The sequence below is a fragment of the Electrophorus electricus genome, chromosome 14, assembly GCF_041902795.1.
Source record: "Electrophorus electricus isolate QZ-2024a chromosome 14, ASM4190279v1, whole genome shotgun sequence".
Classification (NCBI taxonomy): Eukaryota; Metazoa; Chordata; class Actinopteri; order Gymnotiformes; family Gymnotidae; genus Electrophorus; species Electrophorus electricus.
The window spans coordinates 7,166,398-7,178,557 of NC_137510.1; the positions used below are offsets into that span (position 1 = coordinate 7,166,398).

The 12,160-nt window shown below is 37.3% G+C and overlaps 1 protein-coding gene across 10 annotated transcripts in view; it reads left to right on the top strand.

Moving 5' to 3' along the window:
* obscnb (obscurin, cytoskeletal calmodulin and titin-interacting RhoGEF b) overlaps window positions 1-12,160 on the top strand; it is a 98,763-nt gene that overhangs the window by 12,223 nt on the left and 74,380 nt on the right. For all 10 annotated transcript variants that reach the window (XM_081695858.1, XM_081695857.1, XM_081695860.1 and 7 more), the window contains exons 11-23: window positions 944-1,219; window positions 1,625-1,900; window positions 2,306-2,581; window positions 2,987-3,262; window positions 3,668-3,943; window positions 4,349-4,633; window positions 8,777-9,052; window positions 9,455-9,730; window positions 9,828-10,094; window positions 10,269-10,538; window positions 10,955-11,221; window positions 11,570-11,836; window positions 11,937-12,049. In XM_081695858.1, coding sequence (XP_081551984.1) covers window positions 944-1,219; window positions 1,625-1,900; window positions 2,306-2,581; window positions 2,987-3,262; window positions 3,668-3,943; window positions 4,349-4,633; window positions 8,777-9,052; window positions 9,455-9,730; window positions 9,828-10,094; window positions 10,269-10,538; window positions 10,955-11,221; window positions 11,570-11,836; window positions 11,937-12,049 — 3,401 coding nt within the window. The remainder of the gene's footprint in view (window positions 1-943; window positions 1,220-1,624; window positions 1,901-2,305; window positions 2,582-2,986; window positions 3,263-3,667; window positions 3,944-4,348; window positions 4,634-8,776; window positions 9,053-9,454; window positions 9,731-9,827; window positions 10,095-10,268; window positions 10,539-10,954; window positions 11,222-11,569; window positions 11,837-11,936; window positions 12,050-12,160) is intronic.

The window sequence follows — 12,160 nt, forward strand, 5'->3', positions numbered from 1 at the left end:
CCTGATTAGAATTATAAAAATGTATGCTTGTCTGGTGCTGGAACTTCAGAATTTTTTGCAATGGTAGCTTCATCGTTAAAGTTGCTACATGTACAATATCAGTACTTCGATTCACCTGGTGAGCAGTTAATCAGGCTTGCTCATTCAAATATTAGGACTACTTCCAAACTGTTTTCAGGATTGATAGGGTCCTGTACTAAGGAAACTTGTACTAAGGAAACTTTGTACTTGACTATTTTCACCACCAAGGCCAATTTTTAAGTAGCTCTCACTGTGCGGCAATATAAGATTTTCCAAAATTACCTATATTGAGAGACCTGATACTTGAAGTAGGTGGGTTTTAAATTCCCATGGCCAGTATCAAAATAGCTTTTTTAATTTGTACATTTTTCATGTCCAATAAGTTTAATAGAGACAAATCAGAAAGGGTCCCTAGCTCTGTTGATCATGGCAATTTTAGTCCGCTTTTCTTACTGTACTTACCTACACTCATCTCTAAGACTCTCATTTTTTCACAAATCCTTTGCACTAATTTTTTGCCTGTATTTGTTTAACTGTTATTTTCTTTGTCTGGCCCACATAATTTTAACCCCCAACAGTGACTATATCTATCCTTTAGCAGGCTACTAAGCAGGACATCACTTTTTTAACTCAGCCAAATAATTAACCAGATGATACCAAAGTGTTTTGTAGTGACTTTCATTTAAAGCTTGTACTTTTACAAAAATTAATCTGATCACCAGTGAGTTTATTTAGAAATAGTCTTGTGCTAATAGAACACTTTCATTGGTTCTGCAGGTTTTTCTTTTGTTATTGAAACAAACAAAAACATTTTTATTAAACAGGGGGTCAGACATTGCAAGCTTCATGTTGAAAATTGGTAGTTTAGAGCTTTGCAAAAGGTTTATGTATAAATGTCCACAATGCTCAATGTTCCCATTAGAAACTCAAGATGCTTTCTCCAACAAGGACTCCTATCAGAAGGAGGTGAGGGTATATGTCTCTCAGAAAGCCACACTGAGCTGTGAAGTTTCTGACTCCAAGACTGAGGTGAAATGGTATAAAAATGGCAAGCAGCTGAGCTCTAGCAAGACTGTCCACATGGAGGCACAAGGCAAAAGTCGTCAATTGGTGTTGGACAGTGTGGAGAAGAAGGATGCTGGAGAATACACCTGTGAAGTGGGGAATGAGAAGATGGTCTTTAAGATGTCTGTGGCAGGCAAGTTTACTGTTTGCATGTTTGTATTGTCCTAAATTGTTCATTAACTGGGAAACAGTAAATGCATCCTAATTGAACATTAGGCAGATGATGTCTTCCAGGTATGGAACAATTTCAAAAGTTGAATATTCTCTCTATCCACCACCCATTAGAAATAAACAAATGCCAGCTGCTGCCAGTCTAACAGTGCATGTATTTATCCCTGAAGCAACATTTGATATATTTGTGTTTATATATTTGTGTGTTATATTGTGTTTATCACTGTTATATGTTTGTGTTTATGCATTCTAATGAACTCTTATTTTGCTAAGACCTGTTAATCATTATTTTTAGAATTCTTCATTTGTTTAGAGCTTTTTCATAAAATTAGTTGTGGCTTAATTGTCTGTAATGTGCCCCCAACAGAAACACAACCTGCTTTCACCAGCAAGGACTCCTATCAGAGAGAGGTGAAAGTAACTGTCTCTCAGAAAGCCACACTGAGCTGTGAAGTTTCTGACTCCAAGACTGAGGTGAAATGGTATAAAAATGGCAAGCAGCTGAGCTCTAGCAAGACTGTCCACATGGAGGCACAAGGCAAAAGTCGTCAATTGGTGTTGGACAGTGTGGAGAAGAAGGATGCTGGAGAATACACCTGTGAAGTGGGGAATGAGAAGATGGTCTTTAAGATGTCTGTGGCAGGCAAGTTTACTGTTTGCATGTTTGTATTGTCCTAAATTGTTCATTAACTGGGAAACAGTAAATGCATCCTAATTGAACATTAGGCAGATGATGTCTTCCAGGTATGGAACAATTTCAAAAGTTGAATATTCTCTCTATCCACCACCCATTAGAAATAAACAAATGCCAGCTGCTGCCAGTCTAACAGTGCATGTATTTATCCCTGAAGCAACATTTGATATATTTGTGTTTATATATTTGTGTGTTATATTGTGTTTATCACTGTTATATGTTTGTGTTTATGCATTCTAATGAACTCTTATTTTGCTAAGACCTGTTAATCATTATTTTTAGAATTCTTCATTTGTTTAGAGCTTTTTCATAAAATTAGTTGTGGCTTAATTGTCTGTAATGTGCCCCCAACAGAAACACAACCTGCTTTCACCAGCAAGGACTCCTATCAGAGAGAGGTGAAAGTAACTGTCTCTCAGAAAGCCACACTGAGCTGTGAAGTTTCTGACTCCAAGACTGAGGTGAAATGGTATAAAAATGGCAAGCAGCTGAGCTCTAGCAAGACTGTCCACATGGAGGCACAAGGCAAAAGTCGTCAATTGGTGTTGGACAGTGTGGAGAAGAAGGATGCTGGAGAATACACCTGTGAAGTGGGGAATGAGAAGATGGTCTTTAAGATGTCTGTGGCAGGCAAGTTTACTGTTTGCATGTTTGTATTGTCCTAAATTGTTCATTAACTGGGAAACAGTAAATGCATCCTAATTGAACATTAGGCAGATGATGTCTTCCAGGTATGGAACAATTTCAAAAGTTGAATATTCTCTCTATCCACCACCCATTAGAAATAAACAAATGCCAGCTGCTGCCAGTCTAACAGTGCATGTATTTATCCCTGAAGCAACATTTGATATATTTGTGTTTATATATTTGTGTGTTATATTGTGTTTATCACTGTTATATGTTTGTGTTTATGCATTCTAATGAACTCTTATTTTGCTAAGACCTGTTAATTATTATTTTTAGAATTCTTCATTTGTTTAGAGCTTTTTCATAAAATTAGTTGTGGCTTAATTGTCTGTAATGTGCCCCCAACAGAAACACAGCCTGCTTTCACCAGCAAGGACTCCTATCAGAGAGAGGTGAAAGTAACTGTCTCTCAGAAAGCCACACTGAGCTGTGAAGTTTCTGACTCCAAGACTGAGCTGAAATGGTATAAAAATGGCAAGCAGCTGAGCTCTAGCAAGACTGTCCACATGGAGGCACAAGGCAAAAGTCGTCAATTGGTGTTGGACAGTGTGGAGAAGAAGGATGCTGGAGAATACACCTGTGAAGTGGGGAATGAGAAGATGGTCTTTAAGATGTCTGTGGCAGGCAAGTTTACTGTTTGCATGTTTGTATTGTCCTAAATTGTTCATTAACTGGGAAACAGTAAATGCATCCTAATTGAACATTAGGCAGATGATGTCTTCCAGGTATGGAACAATTTCAAAAGTTGAATATTCTCTCTATCCACCACCCATTAGAAATAAACAAATGCCAGCTGCTGCCAGTCTAACAGTGCATGTATTTATCCCTGAAGCAACATTTGATATATTTGTGTTTATATATTTGTGTGTTATATTGTGTTTATCACTGTTATATGTTTGTGTTTATGCATTCTAATGAACTCTTATTTTGCTAAGACCTGTTAATCATTATTTTTAGAATTCTTCATTTGTTTAGAGCTTTTTCATAAAATTAGTTGTGGCTTAATTGTCTGTAATGTGCCCCCAACAGAAACACAACCTGCTTTCACCAGCAAGGACTCCTATCAGAGAGAGGTGAAAGTAACTGTCTCTCAGAAAGCCACACTGAGCTGTGAAGTTTCTGACTCCAAGACTGAGGTGAAATGGTATAAAAATGGCAAGCAGCTGAGCTCTAGCAAGACTGTCCACATGGAGGCACAAGGCAAAAGTCGTCAATTGGTGTTGGACAGTGTGGAGAAGAAGGATGCTGGAGAATACACCTGTGAAGTGGGGAATGAGAAGATGGTCTTTAAGATGTCTGTGGCAGGCAAGTTTACTGTTTGCATGTTTGTATTGTCCTAAATTGTTCATTAACTGGGAAACAGTAAATGCATCCTAATTGAACATTAGGCAGATGATGTCTTCCAGGTATGGAACAATTTCAAAAGTTGAATATTCTCTCTATCCACCACCCATTAGAAATAAACAAATGCCAGCTGCTGCCAGTCTAACAGTGCATGTATTTATCCCTGAAGCAACATTTGATATATTTGTGTTTATATATTTGTGTGTTATATTGTGTTTATCACTGTTATATGTTTGTGTTTATGCATTCTAATGAACTCTTATTTTGCTAAGACCTGTTAATCATTATTTTTAGAATTCTCCATTTGTTTAGAGCTTTTTCATAAAATTAGTTGTGGCTTAATTGTCTGTAATGTGCCCCCAACAGAAACACAACCTGCTTTCACCAGCAAGGACTCCTATCAGAGAGAGGTGAAAGTAACTGTCTCTCAGAAAGCCACACTGAGCTGTGAAGTTTCTGACTCCAAGACTGAGGTGAAATGGTATAAAAATGGCAAGCAGCTGAGCTCCAGCAAGACTGTACACATGGAGACAAAGGACAAAATTCGCCAACTACTGTTGGACAGTGTAGAGAAGAAAGATGCTGGAGAATACACCTGTTTATTGGGGAATGAGAAGATGGTCTTTAAGGTTCAGGTGGAAGGTCCTCCAGGTATAGACCCATTTCAAATGTCCATAGAATATTTTTGCTTTAAGAAGATCTCTCCTTGCTATTTTGTTAGTTTTAATAAATATTTGTTTTTCTTGTTTATTAACATAGCTATTTTGCATCATTGTTTTAAATGACACTTTTTAAAATTACTGACATTGACAAATTTGTGTTCATTTAAGTCAAATCAAAAGTACATATTCAGTATATATTCAGTAGACATGCTCGTGGTCAGCATGTAGCTCCAGCAAATTTACCTGTGGCATCATAACTAAAATAAAGGGCCAAAAGATGACCACAGTCCTGAGCTTCTCTGACACATTGAACTCTACACACATCATCACAAACCTGAGGGAACTAATGAAATGGCTGGATGACACCATCAGCACCTTAGGTTACCAGAAAACTCTATGACCAGGTTCCCCAGGATCTCTACCTTTATATATAGGAAGTTACCCACAAGATAAATAAGCAAGTCTTTAGAATGGATCTAAAAATTGAAAGTGTGTCTCAGTCCCAAATTAATATAGGCTTTAAAGCCAGAAGACTGTCCCATAACTGAGGGGCTTTATATGAGAAGGCTCATACAATGTAAAGGCTGAAATTCTAGGAACTATGAGAAACCCTGCATTTTGAGCAAACAATAGGGGAGGTGAGATATAGTATACAATGACTTCACTCTGGGGCCTGATGAGTTAGCGCTTTATAAATAAACATTTTAAAGTTAATGTGTAATTTAATTGGGAGCCAGTGCTGAAAGAACAGGACTCTTGTAAGGATTAGCCATGGAAGCTAATGCCATGTTTACGAGTAATTGTGTTTAACAGCAGCATATATAATGAGAATAATTAAGCACTAGTAATGAACCTTGTGGAACACTGTGTTTTGTAAGAAAAATTCATTCATTCAGAACATTCATTATGTCCAAGGACAAATTAATAACAATCTGTCAAATAAGACATAACCCAGGAGAGAACTCATACTTTAATATCCGCTAATTGTATTAAGCATAGGTTCTATACTAATTGTCAGTAGTTCTTTGAGTAAATGAGGTGGGAATGGATCTTGTATACATGTGAAGGATTTAGTAATTAGAATACACATGGAGTATTTAACAAAGATATTAGCATCTCAAGACAAGTTGTAGAAAAATTGGTCATTTGTGGTAACCAGGCAGCTGCCAAAATGTATTTGCACATTAAGAGACAGAGGATGTGCAATTAGTTTTATCTTCATATTTTAAATCTTGTCATTAAAAAATGTAATAAATTACCACATCACACCAGCAGGGGTTTAAATAAATATAGACAAACAACACTAAACCATGTGCAGGTCTATGCTAATAAGGAGGGTATGGCTACAAACAAGACAAAATACAATGACTTGCCACTGCATGTGGCGGGCCGAACCACGTGACTAGTGGGGAGAGGAGCAGTCCGTGACAGATGCATTTTCTTTTAAGGGTTTTCTCTTAAAAGTACAGACAACAACCAAATTTACAATTGTTAATAAATATGGAAGATAGGCAAAGTAAACAAGAGTGGTGTTTTTAAAAATAATTTATGATACAATTTGCATGTGATAAATCCATTTTATATTCACTAAAAAAAGGTCAGAAACCAACGTGTATACGCTAGACTGGGCCACTGGGCCATTTCCAACAAGTCAAAATCCTTAAGGTCTTCTATTTGTCTATCTCGAGGTTGTGAACTCATTTACTCTAGACAATAGCAATGTTGTCATAAGATTTAACAATTTTCTGACCCCTTTAGTGTCTTATTTTCAAAAAATCACTTAGCAACAAATCTAACAAGTTTTTTGGACAAACTTTAGCTACTTTGCATTGAGGAGAGTTGCCAGTACTGCACCATCAGTGAGAGACACACCTCTCTGTATCTACTCTGTTCAGTGAGTGGCAGAGAGGCGGAGCAGCACATTTAGTCTGTATGTCAGCTGACATGAATGAGCTGTGTATATATAATTTAATTTGATCATTTTGACCGTTATTACTCTGTGCGCTGTGTGAAAGGAAAAAAAAAAAGATAGTTTAACTTCTAATATTGTCTTAAAATTATGTGTATGGTGATTGTCTCATTATGCTGCAGTTCTAAAATTTTAATTTTAGCAGTGCAGTGCAGCAACTTGGAAATGACTCCTGGTTAACATGTAGTGTTAATGGGCCATGTTTCAGTCACTATTTCCTACTGGTTCGGAGTCTGAAACCCCCCCCCCCCCCTCAAAAAAAACCCTTATTATGTCATGGTGTCATACAGTAGCATTTAGCAACTTTTCAAGCAGGCTTTAGTTACTTTCCTTTGAAAGTAGTTGGCAACACTGAAGCTAGCATTATTGTAATCCTTCAAACACATTACAAGTCATGTCAACTCATTTGTAGTCTAATCTGGCAAGGATAGGTAATGAGATTGAAGCAACAATATTAGATAAATTTGATAAATGATAAATTTGCAGGTTTTTTTTATCCAGAGAGACGTAGTTTACACATAATCAGTGCCAGTCTTGGCCTTCCCTTTGTCCTAAGTAAAACTTGACTTTGGGATATCTATGATATTAACAATTTATCTACAAGAAACTGATTACTGAAACACAAAATGCCATGTATTTTGTATATTGTGCACTACGTGGAGTGTAGTACCCAAAATGTCATGACCTACAAAGGTCGTGTTATCAGGCTACACTATATAGGGAGTACTGAGCCATTTCAGATGTACCTGATGATAGAAAGCTAGCTAGCATAATGCTGCTGTGGAAGGTTTACTGAAGCATTTTTACACTTTAATTAGAAAAGAGAATATACTGATGATTTACATTAGTCACACATGCCTCATGTTGTCTCATCTCACTCTCAGCACATTTTTGTATTAATTTTTCAGCTCCCAAAGAGTAATCGTAATTTGAAGCCACCTTGTCTGCTGCTGTGACATCTGTATCATGGCTAACGTTTACAGACAAAAAAACAGTAGCTCTTTGTTACACTTGATGACATGGCCAGCCACACTATTCCATGAACATCACAAATTATTGTGGTACTATGCTCTCCTTGGAAATGTACCTTAGGGTTATCTATAATAAAATATTACATCCTTACTGTCATTAGAGGAGCCCTTGTCAGGTGAGGGGACCCTATGCACTTTTTGAGGTTTGCCTATAGGAACAGTGTACTGTTGCTTTTGCCTACAAGTCAAAATGTCCTTATGTAACACACAGAGAAGCTGAATTATGATCTATGACAGAATTACATAGGATATAGAATTTCCACCAAAAATAAATTAAGCCTTGAAAAAACCTATCATTAGATTTGACAGAATCCTTAGTGCTAATAAAAAAAAGATTTAAGAGACAGGAAATGTGGTTGGTAATAAACTGATAATGATTCTATAGGCCTTCACTTAGAGTTCTGCATCGCAATGTTGGCCACGGTTTAAACCAGTGGGCAGTGGTTGGGGTGTTCAACTTGTAATTGGAAGGTTACCAATTCAAGCCCCATCACTGCCAAGGTGAGTTGAACCCCTGAGCAAGGCCCTTAACCCTCAACTGCTCAAATTGTCAGTATTTAGTAATTGTAAGTTGCTTTGGATAAAAGTTTCAGCTAAACGCCATAAAATGTAAACTGCAGCCATGGGCTCAAGTATCCCTTGAAAAAGGTGTGTCTTTAGACACATGTCAAAAATAACTTATGTAGTTATGCCAAGGTGAGGAGGAAGAATCAGGTTATTCTATTGACAAGCTCTGGAGTTCTCTAAAAACCTAAGAGTGATTAATAGTCTTAGCACTTAGCAAATATTCTTAAATTTTAAGAATGATTAAATCCTAAATATTGCATTTAATTAAGTTTTTATTCTACCATTTTATTGTATTTTATCTTGTTTTCTATTTGTATTTTTATATTGTTTTTTAATTTTGCCCTTTAAGTTTTGTTTTTAATTTAATTTCTTTTTAATATTATGATCTTGATTGTACTGAAATCTTTTATCATTCAGACACTTTTTAAACCTGTTATTGAATAAAACATATTATTAATTATTAATATTATTTTTAATTAAAGCACTATATATTATCTCCTTAGTAGATACACATATTCTATGGTGGTGAATAGTGTTTATTTACATGTTAATTCAATCCCTTCAGAAACTCAAGCAGCCTTCACCAACAAGGACTCCTTTCAGAAAGAAGTGAGGGTATCTGTCTCTCAAAAAGCCACACTTAGCTGTGAAGTGTCTGATTCCAAGACTGAGGTGAAATGGTATAAAGATGGCAAGCAGCTGAATTTCAGCAAGACTGTCCAAATAGAGGCAAAGGGTAAAAGTCGTCAACTGGTGCTGGACAGTGTGGAGAAGAAGGATGGTGGAGAATACACCTGTGTATTGGGCAATGAGAAGATGGACTTTAAGGTTTCTGTGGCAGGTATATTTACTGTTTGTATTTTGTGTATTGTCTTTAATGTGATTGTTCATGAACTAGTTAATGCATCACATGAACTAGTTAATGCATCATGAACAAGTTAATGCATCACATGAAACATTGTACTACTGGAACAATGAAAATCTGGTGTTAATACTTACAGTATAGCTTAACACTGACATAAGAGATTTTAAATGTTAAGATTTATTTATGGGAGGTTGTACATTTTTCAGATACTTATTGTGTCTTAAGTATCGAGACAGTTGACAGAACAGTGGTTTTGGTTCCAGGTGCACTGATTGATGAATTATGATTGTTTATTTAGGATAATGCATCTTTGAAAAAATCTTTAAAAACTTGTGAAATTTAACTGTATCCTAAATCTTTCTGATTTCCCTTCTGTAGACGTTTCTGCTAAATTCCAGAGGAAACCTGGAGTGACGGAAACTGTAGTGGTGCAACAAAGTGAGAACATTAGTCTGAATACTGAGGTGACATCTGAAAATGCTAGTGTTAGCTGGTTCAGGGATGGAGTACAACTGAAAGAGGGTGATAGGTATGAAATGAAAACAGAAGGTCTCTCTCGTGCCCTCATCATTAAGTCTTGTGAAGCAAAGGAAAGTGGCACTTATATGTGTCAGATGGCTGGTGACAAGATGGAATTCAAAGTTCAAATAAAAGGTCAGACAGAAATGGCAAGTTTCATGCATCATGTGTCATTAGTATTTCTCAATTTAGTCAGCTGTTGTTACTCTTTTTCCTATATTCTTCCTCACAGAAGCTCCACTAAAGTTTGTGGTTGGGTTAGAGCCAACATCTGTAGCCCTGGAGGGCAATATCATTCTGTCTTGCCAACTGAACAGAGCTGTAGGTGATGTGGTCTGGAGACATAATGGCAAGGAAATTAAGCCTGGTGGAAGGTATACCATCCATGCTGATGGAGCTCGACGTTTGCTGAATGTGTCCTCTGTAGCACGGGAAGATGAAGGAGAGTACAGCTGTGAATGCAAAGATGATAAGACCATTGCCAAGATCACAACTAAGAGTGAGTTTTACTGCTCTTAAACAGAGTGGTTAAGCTACTGGGTTTTGTAAGCAAGTATGAAAGCCATCCATTTTTATCATTTTCAAAATTTTATCATTAAAAAGGTAATCAAGTAAGCCTTCCAACTTTTAGCCTGTTTCTCAGTATTAACTGAGGTAAATTTTGCTGTTACAGCTCCACGACTGGTAAAGTTCATTTCCAAGATGAGCAACATTGTTGCAAATGAAGGGAAGGATGCCATTTTTAAATGCTCCATCACCCCTGTTGATGTGAGTGTGAGGTGGCTGTGGAATGATGTGCCTGTAACCACTGGGTCGAAGTTCAAGATTGCTCATGGGGGCAACAGCCATTCTCTTACTATCACTGCAGTCACAGCAGAGGATGCAGGAGAGGTCAGCGTGGATGCAGAAGGGAAGGTGTCTAAAGCAACTCTACAAGTGCAACGTAAGACAACAATCTGCCTAAATTAATATTATAAGTAATGGATAATGTTAAAAGTAATAGAGTAACTTGTTTCAAACGTTTTTTATGTGAGTGGTCTTGGTCAAAAGTTTTGATATTACAGCAGCAATACTACATTCCCACTGAACTAAAACAATTAAAAGAAATCTGTGACCTGGTGACACTGGCCCCACCTTTAAGTCTCGGTTCCTCTCAAGGTTTATTCCTCCTGCTCTAGGGAGTTTTTCTTTGCTAATGTCATCCTTGGCTTGCTCACTGTGGGCTTGGACTCGGCCATGCGTAAAGCTACTTTGTGACACCGGCTGTTATAAAAAGCACTATATAAATAAATTTGACTTTGAATCTGACATAACACAATGTGTGCATTTTAATTCTGCAAAATGGGGGATTTGCTGCAGAGCTTCCTGTTACCTTCAAGAAGAAGTTGGAGAACATAACAGTTCAAGAGCTGGACACAGTGAAGCTGGAGGTAGAACTGAGCAGGCCATCCAGGGAGGTTAAGTGGATGAGGAATGGAGTGGTACTGCAGCCTGGGGGCAATCTAAAGATTCAGTTCGATGGCACCAATCACATTCTGATACTTCAGAGTGTGACCTATGCTGATCGAGGGCTCTACTCATGTGAAACTCTAGATGACAAGACTCAGGCCAAACTGACAGTAGAAAGTAAGCATTGTGCTGATCTATATATATTAAAGTGTATTACATTTTTACATGCAGTAAAATCCCTGGAACTATAATTATATGAAACTCTATAACTAGAACTCTCAATATGGTAAATATGCTCTTTAAGTCTTATCATTTTTATTTATTCATTATTTATTTAATTCAGGGCCATTAAAAACTCAAGGCCTCTCTAATTTGGCAGATTGACATTATGACACTACATTGTGTAATGTTGCAGTATCCCTAATGGGAATATGTTATATAACCTCCAGTCACTGACCCAAGATATTATTAAACCTGTAATCAGTAGCTTTAATCACTGTCTATTGTTTTTTGGGGGGTACTCAGTGAAGAAGATTGAGATAGTCAAGGGCTTAAAGGAGATAACAGTCCATGAACAGGAGACAGTGACTATGGAGGTTGAACTTACCCAGCCTGATGTAGAGGGTTCCTGGAGCAAGGATGGACAGAAACTGAGAGCAGGCCTCAAGATCCGTATTATGGCTCTGGGCAATAAGCACTCATTGACCATGTCCCAGCTAAAGATGGAGGATGCTGGCACCATCTCTTTTCAAGCTGAAGGTGTCCATACCTCTGGAAGACTCACAGTCACAGGTATTTGCACCTATCAAATGAAAACCACATGGGTAATTTTTGTTCACTTCTGAGGATAGGAACAGACTTTACATTAGAGCTGGCTTGTGTCTGTTTACAGAACCTGCTGCAAAGTTTATCAGACCACTAGAAGATGTCAAAGCTCCAGAAAAGGAAAAAGTCACATTTGAGTGTGAAGTGTCCAGAGTAAATGCTGACGTAAAGTGGTTCATGGTATTTATATTTAATTTATGTAAAAAAAAAATATCAAAAAATCAGTATACTGTGTAATATCAAATACCCTGCCGTATTCCTACCCAAAAACATGACTAGTCTTTGATTATG